Here is a 21,785-nt window from a genome sequence, read left to right as displayed (position 1 = left end):
CGGCCCGAGGAGCGCGGGGCAGCCGCTGCCGCCCGCCCGCCCTGCGCGCACCGGCGCTGCCCGCCGCCGCCGCCCGGGGGGACAACAGGCGGCTCCGGTTTCTGAGGCGGATTTAACCTTTCCCGCGCTGGGGCGGGGGAGGGGGGGGAGAAGGGGGCGGCGCGGCCGCGGGGCGGCGAGCGGCGGGCAGAGCGCGGCGGCGGCCGCCGGCGGGGCGCCTGTGCGTGTGGCGGCGAGGGGCGTGAAGCGCCCGGCCCCGACCCGGCCCCGGCCCCGGCGGCGGCGCCCGCCTCAGACAATGCGCGGCGCTCGCTGAGCAGCGGAGGACGCGGCTGCCGCCTCTCGCCGCGGGCATGAGCGCCTCGGCGGCCACCGGCGTCTTCGTCCTCTCCCTCACCGCCATCCCCGTCACGTACCTCTTCAACTGCCTGGCAGCCGGCGGCAGGTGAGGCGGGCGAGGCCGGGCCGGGCCGCGCCCGCCCTGGGCGGAGGGAGGGAAGCAGCGAGGGGGCCGGGCCGGGCCGGGCCGCCTGAGGCGAGGCGAGCGGGGCCGGGCGGGTATTTTTAGCGCAGCGAGGGGGCAGCGGCGGCGGCGCGGGTCGGGGTCGCCTCAGCGGGAGGCGGGACGGCTTCCCGCGCGGGGGCCACGGCCGAGCGGGGGCGGCGGAGCCCGCTCCGGCCTCCTGCCCTCCTGCGGCGGGGAGGCATCCGCCGAGGTCCCCGCCCGCTCCGGTAGTTTTCGCCGGGCGGGAAGCGCGCCCCGCGCTCGGAGGGGCGGCGGTCGGCGCCGGCCGCGGGCAGCCGCCGAGGCAGGGGCGCCGTGGCGGCCGGTGCCCTCGCCCTGCCGAAAGCGGGACCCCGCGGGGCGCTGCGCTCCGGCTTCGCGTGGAAAAGCCCGTGTTTGCCAGGATCGGTGCGGTATTTGGTGATCCCGCAGCCTGGCGCGTTTCACAATTTCGTTGCACAAATAATTTGCTCTTTTTTTTTTTTTTTTTTAAAGGTTTTACTACATCTGTTCCTGCCGCGTTTCCCTCCTTTTGGAAGATAATTCTTTATTTTTTAAAGTTATTATTTCTCACCGCTAGAGAAATGCTGAATAACACTTGCTGACTTGCTTGATCCATTGCCAGTATTTATTTCAAATTGATAAACCGCAGAGAAAAGTCGCTGCACTATTAACAGCTGTACCACTGTTGGTGGAATTCATCACTGGGGAAACAGACTAGCGGGAGATTCACATCGTAACGTAAATCAAGGAGCTGGTAGTGCTCCTCGTGACTCAGAGAGTGTGTGTGTATATGTTATGAAACATTTGATCTTGCAAAGTTTTAAAAATGATTTTAAAATCAAGTTTCACTAAGACGGAAATCGTGAAAGTCAGTATTATTTTTTTTGTACCTAATTTGTTTTCTTGAGGCATAGAGTGTGTGCTATGTATAAAACCATGTGCCAAATATTTTTATGGTTCTGGAGTTTACCTAACTCCCCCCCAACTTTTTTTTTCTTGTACATAGACACAAAAGCAAAGACTGAGATGGAGTTTCAGTCTTAAAGAGAACAGAATACAGTTTACTCCTTTAGAGAGGAAAACCAATTTCAAACAGATTTTTTTAACTCACTTTTCTTTCAGGAAGGAGACAAATTTGCTTTGTGTCAAAAGCTTTTGTACTTTCCTCGACTACCACTTTACATGCACTAGCATTACAGCTACCATCAGAGAAAAGCTGTTCTGCAGAGCCCGTCAATGTTACTACCAAAGAGTCGATTATTGAGACACCCAGAGCAATCCTTCCTTATAGGGCCCGAGAGACCTTCAGTAGCACTTCCACCTCCTGTCAATCTAAAATTGGAAATTAAATCTAGATCCACTATTGGTGCTCCACACTCCTAGTCCATGAGACTGACATACTTTTATTTGGAAATACGTTATTTCCTGAGTAGATAATTTATTGCTGAGGTTAGACTAAAAGTCTCTTAATGATCCTTTTTGGCCTTGAAATCTCTCTTGTGACTTTCACCCCCCCATTGGCCTTTAAGTTTTCCAGCATTTTCATTTCCTTTTACTGATACCAGTATGAAAACTGATTTTAGTCAGACAAATCTAGATTTCTGGACATGTTGTTTATCTAGCCATTTTTGTATTTTCTTTTTTTAGATGATTGCATGTGAAAAGACAGGCACATAAATTCTGCAAAACTACAAAATGAATACTGTTTTGCAATGGACTATGCAATGGACTTGAAAAGCAGCCTTTTTAATTACTAAAAGTTACTTTAAAACTATGTACGTTTAAAAGTGATCTTTTCATTTGAGGATAGCTGATAAGAAAGGCCGAAAAAGAAAAATTCTTTCCATCTTTTCTTCTTTCTTTTAAATTCTCTCTCTCTCTCTTTTTTTTTTTTTTAAACACTGTTTCAGTTCCTGGACAATTGTTGCAGTTGGATTACTGGTCCTGATTTTTATTGCTCTGTTGGCTCGTATTCTTGTCAAAAGGAAACCACCCAAAGATCCACTGTTTTATGGTAGGTATTGGTAACAAAGAAGCTAAATTCAGAATGTATCCATTGATATAAAAGAATAATGTATGATGGTTATTACACATTGAACATTTAAAACATGGCTTCAGAACTCAGTCCTGTGAAGCGCTAAGAAGCCAAGAAGGAAATAAAGACGAGGGGAAAAGGAAGAGAAGTAACGCATCTTTTGAACCTCTCCCTGAGCCAGATCTCCCATTTGAAAAGAACAAAAATAAAATAACGCTCAAGCTGGGCTGTGAAAATATTTGAAACATGATCATACCTGATCTATCAAGATCCTCTTTGTGGCAGGGCTTAGACAACACAGTAGACCTCTCATGCATAATCTCATCCTGAGTGGACTCAGTTGGGATTTTTGGATCTTTTGGATTAATGGCTTCCGTGGCTTGGTTCCTCATCTGATGATCAAATTCCTTCATTCTCCCATTATCATTAGGTTTCTGTGTTAATACATCTTTGTGATACATAAGACAGCTCATATCTCCCCAGCTATTGCTTGATGCTGTCTGCAAACTCAGGCAAACACTTCTATACGGATATTTTGCCATAAAAGTATAGAGAGGTGACTGTTCTTTGAAAGGAAACCTTAGATTTAGATTACATTATACCAAAATTTAGAAGAAAAAACACTGCTTAATTGTTGTGTGAGCTAGCCCATATTTGCCCCTTAAGCTGGAACTTTTGCAACGTGGGCCCACAGGCAATATAGAGTACAAACTACCTGTATTTCCCCTCTCTATCTTCCTTCTCATTTCGATTCCTAGGCGTCTGTCCTCCAGTGTTCTCAGTCAGGCTGAGAACTCTCAGTTCACACTAAAAATCAAAGGAAATAAATACCGTAAATCTATCACAAATAAATTTCCTGTCTCAAATGAGTGACACTCTACCTTGCCAGACGGGTCTCCTGTGGCTAGCAATGGCAAATATAGTTTTCATTGCTCACTTCCAAAAATGGCAAGTCACATTTCCTGCTCCTTTTCCTTCTTGTTTTCCTCTCCCCTTTTCAAAAGATGATTACAGTCAGGGTTGTATACTTTGTGTGACAAAGATCATTCTGAAGGGCTACACAGTCCCTTTCAGCAGATGCTGATTTTTCTACTGAGATTAATGGGGTCTGTGCCTACAGATGTACAGGATTTCACATTCCTAAGAGTAACTTCTCATGAGCTTTATGGACTAAACACTACTTAAAAAGTACTAAACTACATGCAGAAAGTCACATTGAACATTAGATATCTGTGACCTCTAAAGCAGATACATCTACTTTGATAGATTCTAATCTCTGCTTGGCCAGATATATCAGCCTGTGAATTAACTGTGTGATTCCAAGTCTTTTTACTTTCAGTAATTTTTAAATTTTCCTTTATAATTACAGTTTATGCTGTATTTGCCTTTACCAGTGTAGTCAATCTTATAATTGGACTGGAACAGGATGGAATTATTGATGGATTCATGACCCATTACTTGAGAGAGGTAAATAATACAAATTTAAATACAATTTTTACTAGTATTTGTCACAGAAAAGTAGCCACTTACACGTCCAAAGAATCTTCTTGAATTGGCTCATTAACATGTTTCATTATTGTTATGGACAAAGTTTTCACTGACTCCTGTCGAAAAATTGCACACCTTTCAAGCTCCAACATTATTTCATTTAGTTGAAGTAATACTTTCAGTACTGACTTTATGGCAATTATTCAGGTTTGCAGAATTCCACAGATACTCAGCACCCAGGAGTGGACGATTACTGCAATACCTGTAGGCTTTACCAAGAAAGAAATATAATTTATCCTTTACTTCTGCTTCATCACTTTAATAAAAAGTGATAGAGTTAAAAAATGATGATGCCAGATACCTAGTCAGCAGAATCTGTTGGCTGCTGAATACCAACATCCACCAAAAATAGCTCAGTAACAGCTCGATATGAAAGTCACTGAAGTCATTGAAAAGATTCCATGAACTTTAGCACGAAGTAAGTTGGGCCCTACAAGGTTATGCATTGTAATCATTAATATGTTCAATCAATACCATTGTAGATCTCTAGGTTGCTAATTATATCTTTATTTGTTAAACTTTAGGATCCTAGCTTTTATTACTGAAATATAAAAAATGTAATATTTTCAAAATGTAGCAGAACATTTGACAGTCATATGTAGGCGAGGAGTTTTCCCTTCTGTCTTGCACCCAGTTTTGTGGGCACATAAAATATTTCATTATTCTTAGTCCCACCTAAACGATGTTTCTGTCCTTAAACATGTTCTGTTGACAGTAAAAAAAAGTGTATCCCTGGACTGAAAGAACATCAGTTACTTTCCTCAGATTGTTTCCTGCTATTCTTTATTAATTGGTCATTTCTGAAACTTTCTTGAATCACTGTGTGCTTTTTAAAACAAATTTTCTCTAGGGTGAACCATATCTGAACACAGCGTATGGCCATGTGATCTGCTATTGGGATGGCTCAGTTCATTATCTGATGTATCTCTTGATGGTGGCAGCTATTGCATGGGAGTAAGTCATTTGGATTTGTGTATTGTTTAATTTGCTTGCCTCCTCATACAACCTAAAAAAGGCTTTTCTTTCTATGTAGTATTTAGATTTTTCTTTCCAGACTCTTTCATGCCTTGGCCCAAAGCAATGCTATTAAAATTCCATTACTTTCAGGAAATGTACCCCCAAAGTTGCCCTTTCTCTCATTTGAATAAAGAACACCACATACGTTGTGTTCTCTGTTTCACTCTGCAGCAGAGCCTATAGCCCATCTGCATGCTTTACGTTAATTAGAAAAGGAAAGCTTAAAGAGGATGTACGTTAAATCCCTGTGATACCATTTTTTCAAACAACATATTAATGGTAGGAATACTGTATTTCTCAGCATTATGATGTTCTCTCTTTCATCTATGTTAGACAGCATTGTGCAGTTTAAGAAGCAGTCATTATTTCTAGAGGCTCTTAGGTTCCTTGCTGTTGCAGAAGGAGTTTAAAAAAATAAGTACTTACATTCATATTCCAGAGGATAATATACCCTTTGGTAATATACCCTTGGTAGAAGCATTACCAGGAAAAAAAAAAATTGCTTATCTTATAGTTTTGCACAATAGGTGACTAGTGTAAAATCACACACTCAGCCTTCAGGTGAGAGGAACATAATGGCAAATAACTAAGTATGCACAAATCCTATGCAGTTCATGTGATGATGCCTTCATACATGAATGTGGAATTTCTTTAGGTCCACAGCTTGGAGGCAGCATTCCACTGTTGACTTGTGGTAGACTTTAAAACATTTACTTCCTCAGGTACAATTATAGCAATCAGTAGAATATTTGAGGTTGATTTTGGGTAGTGGAGTTTTAGGGACGGTGGAATAACTTTTTTTTTTTTTTTTTTTTAAACAGACAAAGTTATAGAACCATTGGCCTCTACTGGTTAGGTTCCATTGTCATGAGCATCATTGTCTTTATGCCTGGAAACATTGTGGGTAAGGACATAGTTTATATAACTAACTTTCCCCTGTGAAACATTTTCAAGATTCAGCATTAAACTGTTTATATTTTACTGCAGTAGTAGTTGCTTTCTGTAATAATATGAAAGAGGAATTTTAGGAACATCAATAAAACAGATGCAAAATATTTCAAAATTTAAATTTGAATCTGGGAAGATGAAGACTAGGAAAAAAAAAAGCTTTTGATTTCTATTGTTCTTCAGAAAAAAACCCCAACATTTTGGATTTTGCTATACCCAATAACGCTTTCATCCAAACGAGTTTTAATTTAAGCAATGAGACAATAACTGTCTCCTGTTCTCATTAAAAATCATAAATTTTATAATGCAAAAAAATTACTAATTAGCAGTCTGACTTTCAAGCAGTGTGCAATGACATACAAATTACTTTTAAAATTGAAATCTGGAATTTATTCTATTTTGAAAATAAATTGAACATTTCTAGATTTCTAGGACAAATCAGTGCATACTTGTGCTGCTAGAGGTTAAGAATTGTAATTAAAAAATTGATATCATATATTTACTGGAAGCTGGTCCTTTAAGAGTTTTTTTTTCCCCCCACAAAATTAAAGAGTTCTTTATTAGCAAAGCTCTAGTTAATCATTGAGACAAAGTTGACCAGGAAGCAACTGACATAAACGTTCACATGTCCAAATCCTGTCGTCAGCTTTGAAAAAAGCTCAGTGTAACCCGGGTTTTTAGGACAGAGGAGAAATATTCATGGTGCAGCCTGGAACCAGTCCACTTCCCTCCTTTGGGGGTACACACTCCCACTGTGGAGGTAGCCAGCAGATTTACTGTGACAGCATCTCTGCCTCTTTCCTCTATGGAAAGCCAAGAAACTTGTATTCTAGAGCATACCTTTTGTTTTCCATTTTGACACAGAGGAGCCAGTGTAGAAGGCCCCATTTTTCCTGATTTACCCTGTCTGAGGATAGATCTCTGAATTTGTATTTTATCCTTAAGTATTAGTACAGGCCTGTAGGAGAAATCAGGACTTTGGAACCCAAATGTAGTATCAGATCTTTAAAAAATAAATCAGTTCCTTTTTTCCATTTTTTTAAAACGATCCCTCTATTTGAAGCACATTTCATTATGAGGTTTTAGAGCTCTTTCATCCTACAGGATTATCCAGTATAGAGTGAAATCCAGGTGGTTTTCTGTCCTCTCAAAAAAAAAAGAAAAAAAAAAAAGTACTTTCTAAAATGGTACCCGGTCTGGTAGGTTCTCTCTCACCTGTGGCTCTACCGCTACTGAGCATATGATTTCAACAAGATTTGCATGTTGGTTTAACAGCCATTCCTAATGTTTTAGATTTGTTACCATAGCTGCTTCAGGTTTGATATTCTATAGGATATTTTTTAACTCTACTGCAACACAGTTTACAAATTGTCATATATCTTATGATTATTTTTAATAGGAAAATATGGAACAAGAGTGTGTCCTGCTTTTTTCTTAAGTGTACCATACATTTGCCTTCCCATATGGGCTGGGTTCCGAATCTATAATCAACCTTCAGTGACTCATGACACTCCAGTCAAGGTAACATTATTGCATTTAAGTTTTGGCTACCATTATGAAGACTAAATTATACTTATGAGTTTTATAGGTTCCTCAGTGAGTGGAATGCGTTAACAGCTGTTCACTGTTATGACAATGGCTGCTAGGTTGTGTAGACACTGTAAAAATATCCATATTGTAAGAACATTTCATTAAGGTTGTTAAAGAAAAAGCAAAAGTATCTCAAGTTTAGAGTAAAGGACTCAAATTTATAGAAGTTATTGTCCTGCTCCTCCCTATTTATTCAGTTTCTGATTTTTTCAATATCTTAGCTATAAAATGGAAACAGTGATGCATTCCAGCTTCAAAAAGCACCAGAGGATCCTTATATAAGCTCTGCAGAAAAGTATTCTTCTGCAGATGATTTACAGATTTCACGTAATTTAACCATTTATTTTTGAAACATGGGTTTCACAATATTAGGTTTTAGGGGTAGCATATTAATTGATATAAAAATTTTTTTACACACTTTTCACTTGTTCAGAAATGTGTTTATCTGTAAAAATAGTGTTTACTTAAGAACTGCTTTGTCTTTGAATTTAATGGTCGGGCTGTATCATGATTGCTGAGTAATCAAAAAAGGCAGCAATAGTTTATGTCCTTTTTTACCAAAACAAACAAACAAAAACCCTGCAGTACAAAGCACAGAACAGATATTTTACTCTTTGTTGCCATAAGCAAGCCAGTTTATTGCCACAGCACACCATATCAGTTGCCAGTAATATAATCAATTAATATTTTTGCATCACGAGAGCTCCTGAGTCTCAGTCAGGTCCATTCTATAACTGAAAACATAGACACAGATGGTAGGAGATAGCTCCTCTTCCGTAACTAATAGGCAGTCAGTGTGCAGGGGCATATTCTATGGCATAGAATAACAGCAGATGATGCACTGAGAAGTTTTCCCAGAAACGTATGAAAGATGCCATTCAGCCCTCCATTCGTTATCCTAAAGTAGGAAAGGGGGCTATAGACAGATGCTCGTATCTCCTGAAGTTTGAAGAACTGCTACTGAGTCATAGTTTTTAGGGCAAATTTCTATGAAAGGCAAATTAGGGGAAACTTCAGGTGCCAAACCCTCTAATACCCTCCTGTATAGGCTTTTAGGAAACCACATGTCCCATTGCAAGGAAACTTGACCTGATTTACATAAGGGAGTCAATAATTCTGGGCCAAAATATACATTCTTTAGAGTCATTAGGGTAAAGATGTTAAGTGTAGTTAAAGGTAGTGATGGCGGTTGTTTGCCATATGTATTAGTGGGAACATTCTTTGCATGGAGGATGGATGAAGGTTTCAGTTTGCTCTCCTAGTATTAGGAACACTGCAGAAAATATTGCCTTTACAGAAAATATGTGAAGGACTGCTTATTTGCTGAAATATAGCCATGTCTCCTATGCTTATAGGGAGCTAAACCATTTACCTAGGTTTGATATTTTACTTTGGTATGTATTTTGGAGAAACGTACTTTTTAATTGTATATCAAAAAGACAACGAATAAAAAGCTGGTGATCTGAAAATTTAACGTTGCACTTCTTAGTGAATCTTTTTTTGTAAGCCTAAACTTCCTTACTCAGAAGGCAATCGAAAGAACCTTGATTCCTTTCACTGGGGCCTCCCTGCCCTCCTTCAGTTGTTTCTTCTTTAGGAAGGACGTATTTTATTCACAGCTACTTTATGCTCCATAGCAGATGACTGGAGTTGGAAATTTATACCTGGGTTCAATAACTATACATCTTAAAATGTCTCTAAATCTTAACAGGACTATTAATGATTTTTTCTTTTTTTTTTTTTGTATGACATGCACAATCCTAAATTATGTATTGTTTCCAGGAAGTAAGTGCGTTTAATGCTACCAATCGATTTAACTGATTATTGTAAATCCTGAAAATATTTAGCTCTTTCAATAGGTCATTTGCAATTTGCTATAAAATCACATTTTTGAGCTATCATTCTTCAGAGTCAATATTAAAAGGATTTAGCAGGAAAATGTAATAATGCTTTTAAATGTTATAGTGCAAGTATATAACAAAATACTTAAATGAAAACATCAGAACTAAGGTATATTCTGCTGGCTAAGCTGTCCATTGCTACAATTTTATTAGAAATCAGTTAGTTTAAAATCACTGAGGGGAGAAGGAGGAGACAGTCAAGTTTTGGCTGTTTTCTAGTAGAGGAGGGTACACGGGAAAGGGATGGAGTTATGCCCTCATTTAGAATCAAACCAAACTATACTATACTATTTCACACAGCCTAGCAGACTTATCTGCAAGTATAGTAGCTCAGGAAACACTTTACAATATTTTACAGTTAATTAACAAAATTAATATCCATGCATTCAGGTTTGTATCTGAATTCTGCAGGGACTGACTTCTGTGGATAGCACACAAGATTATTCCTATTCCTTAAAAATGATAATGGAAGGAACCTCTGCGAAATTATGGAAAATAGCATTTTCTATCATTTCCCTGGGGAAAAAAAAGCTAACTGTGCCTACACACTTCCTCGCTACACAAAAGGAACAGCAGGGTTGGCAAGATTTGTGCAGAGTTCAATGTTGTTTTCAGTAAATGGGAAAGCTGTAGCAGGTCACCTCTGCCAGTATACTTAACGTGTAATTCAGTTTAGCATGTATCGGCATGACTTTGCTGTGTTAAAAAGAAGGGAAATGGAAACTTACTCAGTAGCTGAGCTCTGACAGTGAAGTGCTGCTTTCAGGACATGTTGCCTTTCAAATTCCTTCTGCTTTTTTAAGCTTTGTGTTTTCATTTTGTTTGAATAGGTGCACGCATAGAGGGGAAGAAGGTGTTAGCTTTCTGTACCCTGCTGTAGAATAAGTCTGTTAAATTGCCAAAGTGTGTTTCCACTATGAAATTGGCTTTGTCTCTAAAACCTCTAAATACAAAGTTATGCTGTAGTTTGCTGGGCATGTTAAATAGGTACAGCCATATAATGCACTTGTTGAAAGGAGGGAGTGATACATATATAAACTTCATAATTAGAGTACAGAGGAAATACATCAACCTTTGATCTTTTCATTATTTTTAGACAGTCCACATCCGAAAATTACTTGTTACTCAGCAGTCATATGAAGGCTTTGTCTCTCTTATGACTAAATGTTAGGATGTATTTTTTTTTTTTTTTTGCAGGTAATACTATAGACACTCCTACAGTAGTATTTTAAATATTATGATCTGAACCAGTGTTACTTCACAACTACCATACTGCCAAAACAGACCTGTTGTTGCAGTATGAAAAATAAAAAGGATGTGGCATAGATCTTTTTCTGAAAAATAACCCTTTCAGAAAATAGTTTGATGAAAGGGATGGCCTGTGTGCATAAACTGGCCTGATTTTTGTTAAACTGTAATTCAGATCGTGCAGTTCTTACTCAGGAACTGTGCTTGCAAGATTTGTTCTCTCATTCCAATAACTTTTGAGTATCTTGATCATAAGTGCTTCCAGTTATGCCTCTACATCCTAATTTTTGTTCAGTGCTTTTGGAGACAATACCACAAGTATATAACAGGAAGGAAATCAGGTTTTTGTTTTTGCTATGTGCATGCCAACACATGGCTAATAAAAAGGAAGAGGAAATGAGTAACACATAAATGCGGAAGTTTTCCTTATAAACTGCAGAAGGATACTCTGATGTGCATATAATTTTGGCTGTGAATACACAGCGCTCAAAGTGTATCCGAAATTATTTCCATGGGTCCTGTAAGTTTTACCTTGTAGGCAGAGATCTCTCAGTTGCTCGAAGCCATCTTCTATCTTAGTTATCTATATGGCCTCTGCTACCATAGAGTCTAAACACCTCACATCTGCATGGACGATCCTGGGGGGATTCCTATTTTATGGCTGGGGAAAGGAGGCGCAGAGCAGATCAGATGAGATGCCTGAAAATACCTGGGTGCCCAGCTCTCAGAGGAATCCAGAGCAGACAGTAATATCAGAATTAGAAGTGGTTTTTCCATATGCTAGGTACACATGCACCTTTCATTACGTACTCATGTACTACATATTATGATTTATTATTTGCTCACTGAACTCAGCAATCTCAAATGGCCACAGAAAAGCTATTCTTTTATCCCTGGGCAAGTGATATTCCATTAATTTCAATATAGTGTCACAGGCTGCTGAAAACCAGTCCTCTCACTGTCAAGAATGAGATGAGCCCTCGTTCTGCCGTCCTTCCAACAGTCCTTGTAAAGCATATTAGAACCTACTTAAAAATGTAGGAGACAAGTAAACCTACATTTCCAGAGGTTTTCTACATAGGAACATTCAGGAACATGAATTAATTCAAACTAATAATAAATATGACTTTAAATGAAGTTAGTTATGCTCTTTTAAAGCCTTGTATGAATTCAGAGTTAAAAGTGTTAATTTAGTTTAGCCTGCTTCAAAAGTAAGCTAATCTATATTAAAATGATTTTATTTGGATCCATCCATTTCTAGACTTTATTCAGATTAATTTTCCCAATTGTGTCCTACAGAAAAGTCCCAAGTCACATTTTTAGTTGTGGATATCCGTCTCTGAAGTGAGTGGAGAAATAGTAGTGTAACTGAGAACTACCCGCTTCTTTCATGTTTTACCACTTGACCCTTCTTGCAGGGACTGACTTGGAGTTAAATGCATGTCATTTGGGATGTGCAACTGAACAGATTCTATATTGCAGGTGGTTCAGGAAGTCCAGAAGAAAGGACTCTTAAGACGACCAGTAGATTTAATCTTAGCTGCATACCTCATTCTAGCAACGGGGTTTTGCATATTTAGGGGCATGGTAAGTTGAAGGTATTTTAATACTTTGGCCTCTGATTTTCACTTAAACTTTTATATTTATTTTTCCTAAAAGAGAAGTCGTAGTGCCTGTGTGGAAAAGTATATACCTTTCAGTCAAGGGAAATTCTTTGATTTTTAGGGTTGGTGTAGGCTGTAGGCATATAAAGGACAAACCGATTATTTATGGTTATAATTGCTGTTACTTTGCTTCCTCTTTTTTTTTTTTTTTATGTGTAAAGTATGTTTTTTCAAAAGAAACTATGTACACAATAACAAGAGTAAATAGCATCCCAAGTGTAGATCAACATAACTGAAGATGTTTCTTGTTGGTCTAGTGTTTTAGATTTATGCCCAAGAACATGGAGGCAAGCCAGCTAAATTAAATCTATATTCATGCCTAGATAGACAGAGATATGTAGTTAAACTCATATGGGAAACTAAACCAAACCCATTTACACTGCCTGAGATAAAGGAGAATATATCCACCTGAAAAATACCCAAGTTTTATGCAAGTTACCTGAATTTATACAATCATTTCTACTTACCAACAGCTGGGTTTTTATGTCTGTTTTTTAAAGCATAGCTGGTGATAAATTCAAAATTTCTAAGGGATTGAAACAGGATTGAAAATGCTTGTTGAAGCAGGTAAATCCAGAAGTGGGTAAACCTAGTCTTTGGTCAGCTTTAAAGCCTTGGCTGCCTTAAGCAAAATGGAAATTGCATAACATTAAGTGAACAGTCCTGAAATATTTAGGCATCTCACACAACTGCCTGCTTTCTTGATTTGTAGATCTGGTCCTGTCTAGAATAATTCAAGTAACAGGAAAAGGTATCCACAGCAACATTTTGTTTACCTAGTGCAGATTCTCCTTTTGCAGTTCTGCTGCTCACATTACTGTTTCACTTTTTGCTTTCTGTTTGTTTCCATGAAAATTTGTCTCTCAAACATTTAAATTTGTTGCTTCTAACTTATTGTAGACTGCTACATTTCTTATAGATCATGATATGCCAGGGCACCGCTGCAGGTTAATCACCTGTTTTAATTTCACTGTAATTTTGCTGTGGGAAGGGTTATCATCTCATGCTCCACCATCTAACTTGATTCTGCAATCCCCCACTTCATTTCTCAGTGTGGTTTTTCTGTTTGATATCGTGGTCATTTCCTTATGCATTTCCTCTACCAAAGCAGGGACTGCTTCACTGACCTCACTCCTGCCTACAGAGATCAACTGAACATCTCTGTGTAAGCTGCAGTAACCAGGACTCTGAAATGAATCAAGCGTAATACATTAAAAGCAGACCCAGACCTCCTTTTTGGATGCCTATGTTGGAAAAGAAAAAGGAGGAATATCCATTGTTTATAAATCTTTGTATTTTTCCTCAAAGACACACAACAAATACACATGAAATTAAGTCGTGCAAAACATACTGTCCAGCCTTATTGCTAACTTGGGCATTAATAATGCCTTGTTAGAAACATTTACTGTGATAGCTGTTGACACAGATTGCTAACTCATTTTAGAATAGTATATTTTGTAGTATATTTTAAGAGCTACTATGCAAAGTAACTACACTCATGGAGGAACTGGGTTCCCTTCATGCTTATTGGTAATTTTGTGCTCTGTACAGCAGTGTAAAATCCAATAATCTCTCATTTGCCACCACCTTTAAACACTTCAAAGACTGGTGTTACAAAAAAAAAAAAAAATCTGCATTGCTACTTTGCCATAGCGCAGCTCTTGGACTACATCTGTAGCTTGCTATCCTGAAACCGGGTGCTTAACCTGAAGTTTCCACTCAGCAATTTTCCATTGGAAAGCTAATTTGTTAGGATCAAAGCCAGGTTCGCAGAACAAATCAATAATGATTATACTTCTACTACAGCATAGTCAACTGACTATTCTCTTCCAGTGAAAGTCTTGTAAAGTAGGCTGCTAGCATTTCCTTGCAAGCCCTTTGAGCAGGAACTGAGAGGAGGCTGTGTTTCAGCCTTTATTGGTGATCAACTGGATCACCTTTTCAAGGGATTCTGAGCAAGGCTCCTGGGTAGCAGTACTGCAGACAACTACTGAATCTTTAGGGCTAATAACAGGTATCAGTTTAGCTCGTTTTAGAACAAATTCTTTGTTCACAGGAAGTTTTAAAAATTCTTCTTAGATTGCTCTGGATTGCCCTGCTGAACTCTGCCGGCTATATATCCAGCTTCACGAGCCTTATATAAAAGATCCTGCTGCCTATCCTAAGCTTCAGGTAAAGCATTGACTGTGGAGTATACAGTGTTATAAAGCGATTTCATAACTGGCACAGAGATGAAGCCATGGGTTTTACAACCAACACAATCAATGAGGGAAGTATTTGTTCGTGGCAAGTTAAACTGTATTCTACATATTCTACTAAACAAGCATTACAGGGTGACAGCTCTTCACTGTGATAAACCCAACATGGATTCAAATCCGTTACCTAGAGTTATCCCTCCTAAGTGCTCAGGCTTCTTTTAATATATTCCATGAAATAGAAAAAAAAAAAAAAACACACAAGGATTTAGAATCATTACTCTTCTTTAGAGGGGCAAAGCAGACTTTTCAGTCTGGAATAATGAAACAAGAAGGGGTGCAATAGAACTAGATTCCTTAAGCTCGCTTTATACTTCTGTCTCCAGTAACACACTCCTTAAAAAGACACATTTTACAAAGCCTATTTACATGAGCATTGCAGAGGAGGGAGTGATTTGCTTTAGGTTTCTTAGTATTTGCAAGGTTGCCATTCTTTTGTAAACCTTGCTGCTGTATGGGGGCAGTGCCTGAAGTGACAACAGAATTCACTAGGGAGACAAAGTGCAGAACCCAAAAAGCACTGATGGACCTGTTCTTGGTGGGCAGAGGGGTGGCTTGGGTGTATCTCACACTCCAGAACTGGAGTGCTATGGAGCTTGAGAAACAAACATGCATACCATGTTGGACAGTGAGCAAGATCAAGCCAGGCTTAGTGGTGTGGCCTCAGAGATGGAAAAGGTAGAAGGAGGCAGGGCACGTCCTGGGATGAAGGGGATTTGGTTACGGCAAAAAGACAAGAGATATCAGTATTAGTTGAGGCTGTAGGGAAGCTGGATCCAGTTAACAGCATCCAGGTGCAAAACTTTTTTCTCAAGGAAGTTGTAGCTGCAAAAAGGCCTGGGAATCGTTGCTCCAAGGAATGTAGTTTTGAATAGTCTCAGTTGCTCAGTCAGCAGCTGTCTAATTTTTAAATGCATCTCCCTTGTATTGCAAAGCAACTAATATTTCTGTTTAAAATGCAGATGCTGGCATACATGTTCTACTCTGTGCCATATTATGTGATTGCACTGTATGGCCTACTGGTGCCTGGTTGTTCCTGGATGCCTGATTTAACCCTTATACATGCTGGAGGACTAGCTCAGGTATTTCTTGTGAAGTGTTCACTTTTTAATTACTGGTGAATAAATAGAGAACTATGGAATAAGTAAGGGGCCCACTGCTTTACTATTATCATGCTGCTTTTATGTCATTGTAACTCAGATCCCTTTTTATATCTGTAAAGAACTAATTTAAGGGAGTGGAGCATCAAGCTTATCACATGTCTCTAATGGCTGCGTTCTTGCTCTGGTAGACTTTTCCCCTTCTGCAGAATATTTTTATTGGGCTCATTTAAACCTTTTTAAGCACCATGCATTCTTTAGGCGTCTTTCATGCATTCAGCCATTTCAAAGCTGTAACAGTGGACCACGTTAAAATAAATCCATACTATATGTTGACAAACTAGGTAGTTTGAAAAAACTAAATAAAAAGAGTAGCTACTACTCACCTAAAATAGTCAACACCAGTTGATATTGGTATAGCAGTGTGCCCCCAGGAGGTTCCCACGTCACAGTAACACTAAGACATGATCATGTTCCCAAAGGCCTACCAAAGATCATGCTTTCACAATTCATTGTTTTGCTTCTCTTAAATAAATGGCTGTAATTGATTACTAGATATTACTGATGATTATGAAAAGACTAAAAGACAAAAGTCAATGAGAACTAGTGAATTGCCTCTCATATCATATAGCTAAATATTTGACATTTGAGACAGTGACAAATAATTGATTTGTACTATATGTACCAAATGAAATGTGCTCTGAACATCCAGAGCATGCAGAAAAATACATATATAATCCTGTAACAATAAAGAGAACATAGGGACACAGCAATAAGTGTAATTTGAGTACTGCTATTAGACAAACACAGACCAACACTTTGTTCCCCATGCCAGATATAACAATCACGGATACCAACTACAATCCAGTTTAACCGTCCAGTAAGGATGGGGGAGTGACAGTTTATTTTCTATTTGTGAGCAACTACCACAGAGAATGAGACAACTTTTTTTTTTTTTTTTAAACAGCTTATATATAATCTTGAATCACCAAACTATATCAGAACGGAATCTGGCAAACATTAATGGAGAGTTTTAGATGCTCAAAAGGTATCATAAACTTTATACAACTGTTTGGCCCAAATCTAATCTAAAAAAAGCACAAGCTAGCTAAAGTAGGCAACCCAGTGTCAGGAACCTCTCTCTACTGACAGATTACTCAGGTTTCATGAATTCCCCAGGCAGTCAGGAAAGAAACTGCTCCTTCAAAGATTATTTAGCACAAGGGAAAGTAAACCAAGTCAAAATGTGCTATCAAAACCTTGCAAAATTACCAAAATGCTCAGTCTCCCAGATTGGAGCCTCCCCCCGTTCTTTTCAAACAAACGTTTCCCATAACATACATTCACTTTTTTTTAAATGGCATTTTGTATCTTGTATAATTAAGATAAGCAACATTTTGTTGCAGAAGCCTAAAAAATATCCTCTGTTGTCCCTTGTGATTTGGTTTCAGGATAGTGCCGATTTATAAGTTAGACAAGGAGGAAAAAAGCGACTGGTAATCCAAAGCTAATGCTCACATATTTCCCGTATACTGTTTGAAGCTTGTCAACCCACAGATTTTTTGCTTGTGCCCAAGATAAGAATTAACTGACTAAAAGAATGGCATGTTGTTGCACTCCCCCAATATTTTTGTGATTTAAAAAAAAAAAAAAAAGCTTTAAAGTGTGTGGGTTTTTTTTCCAAATAAAGTTTTGAGTTAAATACCACAAAGGTATTCAATACTTGAATGCACTGCAAAATGAACTTTAGAAATCTCACAACTGAAAATGACTTAATTGATTTGACTTGTTCAACTTTGAGCAACTTGGGAGGAAAACAAGAGCGTGACATATAATGAATTGAGGCTGCACTTTTAGATTTTTTTGGTCATTCTGATTCACAAAACACTATTTCCAGATTTGTCTACACTTTTCTCAGGTTAAAATACTTGTAATTGCTAATTAAAACATATGTAAAACTGAGACATGTTTTGTTTTCTATTATGAACAAAGGCCTGAAAAAGGTAGAAAACTAAAGATGGAAGCAGGAGGCATTGCCCCATGGGAACTAACACTGCTCCTACAGATGGGGGAATGTTAGGATTTTTAGTTATTTTTATTTCTTGCATTATGAAATACACTTTTTTTGCAAATACAAGTCTCAAATCACCACACGATGCAGCTAAACAAAGAAAAGAATGCTTGAAAGCGTCCAGCCTTTCATAGCACAAGGAAATAATCCCTTTTAATATTTGGGTGTTTTTTTCCAAACTACATATATCTCAGCTTGAGTTATTCTGTTACTGACATTCAGACTCCAGAACAGGTTGGGACGCTCTGTTTGGGCTTTCTGAAGCTCCAGGAACAGCTCTTTAAGTGTCACAGGACTAAAGTACCAGTAATTTGATTATACAAAAGGGTTTGGATAGTCTCTATGAACTTGATAAATTGGTGTTCACCTGTGCAAGTGAGTTATGTGAGAAGGGATGAAGTTCCAACTTCCTGAGCCATAACCCTACACACCAGCCTTTCCGTTTCCCCATAGAGCAGGGAAGGGAAGTGGGCTAACTGAGGTGTAGGATGTTTTCCTCTCCTCCCTTTCCAGCCAAGTCTTTTACAATTCTGCAATTTTTGGTGGCTAGTTTCTGCAGTGCCTCTTGTCTACAAGGGAACTAAACCCAAGGAACAGATTTCTCCAGGTTGCCTCCTCCCTGCTCTCTCTCATGGCCTTCCTTAGGCTCATAAGGCCTGGTTCAAACCCCTCTGAAATCAGTTACAATATTTGTCTGATTTCACTAGATTCTAGAGAGAGCGCACAGAGTGAACGAAGACTCCTAACCTTTTTTCAGGCTCTTCTCTTTCCCTAACCGGAAGGTTTTCTTGATTGCAGGCCAGCAAATACTCCAGGTACTGCCTATGAGCAACCTACAGCCAAAAATATAGCAAAATCTAAACCCAAACAGTTTCACACAGACAACAAGCTAAATTAGTATCAGGCACATGCAAATTGCAGTTGTTAAGTTGAACAGTGCCACAGCCAGCACCAGGCCTCTTGCAGTTGCTGTGGAATGGCCTGATAGACGGACCAGCCAAGGCTTAAGAAACTAAAAAAGGTGGTATGTTAGACAGTAAGGCTAGATTACAAGTTTACCTGAAAAAACTTGTTTAATTTTTCAGCCAAGGTTTGGGTTTCTGATCCTCAAAATTCTCCACTGAAAAGAGGTTTCAGTAACAGAAAGCACCACAGAATAGCTTAAACAGCTCTCACTTACCTAACGCCAGCCTATTGCAAATCGGGCACAGTGATCTGGAATGACTAACAGCCCTTACTGCTTGAAAGGATGGATTTGGTGGGATTTTTTTCTAGTACTTGAAACAAGAGCTGGATTAGGCTACTAGTGAATGATTTAATACAGCCTCCCTGCCCCCTCCTCCTTCCCCCCCCAATATAAAAGATTGCAGAAGCCAAGTTCATGGATAGGAAATGAGGAAACACATGAGATTAGAGACAAAACACAGTTTCCATGGAGGTAAATCAAATTTAAAAAAAAAGAAAAAAAGAAAAACAAATAAGCATGGTGACTTGAACAAACCTGAACATCCTCCCTGGTAATGGGAGTAAAAATGTAAGGTGTTATAGTGACAAACAAGCCTAAGAAACAGTAACTTCTCCATATGCTGCCTCATTAGCCAGTGAAACTATTTACAAAAGGTAGCAGTCAAATGCCTCCAGTTTCTCTTTATGATGCTGGAAACCTCACTAATGCTCCTTGGCTCTTGCCAGAAAGAAACCACCCAACATGGCCTAGATCTTAAAGCCATCCAGGAGGCTTTGGGAGTTCTGGTCTGAGAGAAAGAAGATTCTCCCAGAAGCACAACCACTTATAGCACTTTCTGACAGGACTTGTGACCTTGCTCCAAAGTGCTGCTGGTCATGCTCAGAGCCAGTAGGGCCTTGTAACCCAGCTATGTCCTTCTCTACAGAAAGTATCTTGTTCACCCCAGAAGAGGCCCTACAATACTACAGGGAGGCTGTTACTGCCAACATAAACGTTAGACAGCCCCAAACCTCCTACTCTAAGTTAGATGGTGACTCTCTAATTCCTTGGTAAAACATTACCTCAAATACTGTAGACTGCCTGCTCCAAGATGGCTCCTAAGGTGAGGGAAGGTAGCAGGTATCCAAGCAAGACCACACACAGACACCTAAGGCTCTGGGCCAGGTGAGAACAAACAGGCTGCAAGAGATAAATTGGCTTATTAGGCTGATATAAAAATGCTGCTGGTAATGTGCCCCTGAACATCTGTTTTACTGAGTAATAGCTATTTACAGAAACATGCTAAGTGGCACTCTGCTGAAGTGTGTTTGTATTTGATTTCTTTGATTACTCTGTTTCCTAACTCAGGTTTGCTAGAGCAGATTTCCCTTTTAGGTGGAGGTGGTTAGAACTTCCTGAAAACCAATTTCCTTTTCTGTTTTAATGTATGGTCTCAGCCTAACTGCTTGCTAGAGGGGTGTGTATTAGGGACACCTGCACTGTATTTCACTTTCCACTCTACTAACCATGAGCTGAATTGTGTTCTCTGTGAGTCCTAAATAACTCCTGCTGAAGCCAGAACAGCAAACATGATTTGGCCATAGCGTACACCACTGCATTACTAAAATCCTGGTGTCCCTTTCTCCTGTTCTGCTTAAGATCAAACTGATGTTTATCTTCTCAGAGTTCCCCCCCACTGCAAACTAACTAACTAAAATTGGACACACGATAGTTAATGTGAACGAGCTGTTACTTGAAATAGCAGGTAACAGATGGAGACAAAAGACAGCAACTATTCTGATGCTTCTATCTTTAAATGTTTGTTTATGCTAAAAATATGCTTCAGCTCAGCAAGCTTCTCTTTGCGTATAACCTTCAGTGTAAACTTAACCTATACCTCAGAATTGCCCCCTCCCAGCCCAAAGGCCAAATTTTGCAGAAGGTTTCTGAAATCATCAGGAGTTCTGGGATCAGTATCTGCAAGACTGGGTTGAAGATTTTTTATTTTAACATAGCTTCCGAGTTTTTATTTTCTAACTTTATTTAGAGTGAGTGCCTGTCTGCTTCCTGCTGATGCCAAACACAACATTCCTAGATAGGTGGCTGCAAGTCCTATCCCCGCTGCTGTGCTGAGACTGAGGAGTGCAGGTCTCTGCACTGACGCACACTTCCCTGGGGAAGGATCAGGGACCCTGTTGCATGAATTATCATCCATTAGCCAAGGATGAAATCCTACACATGGTGTTATATCAAGCTATGAATGACTGTAGTTCAGACTGCTTTTTTAATACTGCTGTGCAAAAGTATGATAGGTAATTCAGGAATAAAAGGGTTGGCTTGGAAAATGTTACTGGAGATGCATACTTGCATGCAGATTATGCTGTCTTTCCAAAATATACATCAATTTTACCCTTTTTTAATATATACGTTATATACACACCACAGGCTCAGTTTTCCCATATTGGTGCTTCTCTTCATGCTCGAACTCCTTACATCTACAGAGTCCCTGAAGAGGCAAAACAGTTTTTTCTGATACTGAACATAATGTATGGGATTCTTCCCCAGCTGCTGGCTTACAGGTGTGTCAACAAGCCAGAGTTTTTTATGAAAACAAAACAAGAAGAAAAAACGGAATAGCACCACTGCCTTCAGTTCCTTTCTTTGGCTATGTACATAATTAGCTTTGGATGTAACAGAACTACTCAAATGAAGCGTGTAAGATGTGTAAAATTGCACAATTGTGTAAAGTTGCACAGTCTGTTTTGTTTATCCTACTCAAAAAAGGGAAAATAAAGATGACTGCCTTCAGTACCACTTCTCAACATTTTGATTTTACACTGCGGTAGATAGTAGTTCACATAGCTATTCTTAAGTAAGCTGGTTTGACATTTTTATAAATATTGCATGGAGTTAAACAATAACTGTCAGTGTTTTGCTTCCATACACTGAAGTAT

At 39.3% G+C, this 21,785-nt stretch overlaps 1 protein-coding gene across 6 annotated transcripts; it reads left to right on the top strand.

Annotated features, from left to right (window-relative positions):
• Positions 1-210: 210 nt before the first annotated feature.
• On the top strand, positions 211-21,642 carry TM6SF1 (transmembrane 6 superfamily member 1). Of its 6 annotated transcripts, none has more exons than XM_068958017.1 (10): positions 211-445; positions 2,419-2,522; positions 3,913-4,010; positions 4,942-5,045; positions 5,930-6,012; positions 7,456-7,577; positions 12,278-12,382; positions 14,539-14,631; positions 15,677-15,796; positions 21,333-21,642. In XM_068958017.1, the coding sequence occupies exons 1-10, from the start codon at positions 354-356 to the stop codon at positions 21,339-21,341; spliced, it is 930 nt and encodes a 309-aa protein (XP_068814118.1). In that variant the 5' UTR covers positions 211-353; the 3' UTR covers positions 21,342-21,642. The 6 variants fall into 6 exon arrangements, with proteins under 6 accessions (XP_068814118.1, XP_068814114.1, XP_068814116.1 ...); XM_068958013.1 differs by having other exon boundaries at positions 21,277-21,642; XM_068958015.1 differs by having other exon boundaries at positions 20,879-21,642.
• The last annotated feature ends 143 nt before the right edge of the window (positions 21,643-21,785 follow it).

The sequence above is a fragment of the Struthio camelus genome, chromosome 12 (assembly GCF_040807025.1).
Source record: "Struthio camelus isolate bStrCam1 chromosome 12, bStrCam1.hap1, whole genome shotgun sequence".
Lineage (NCBI taxonomy): Eukaryota > Metazoa > Chordata > Aves > Struthioniformes > Struthionidae > Struthio > Struthio camelus.
Note: the sequence above shows the minus strand (reverse complement) of the source record. Positions and strands in the feature narration are given on the sequence as shown.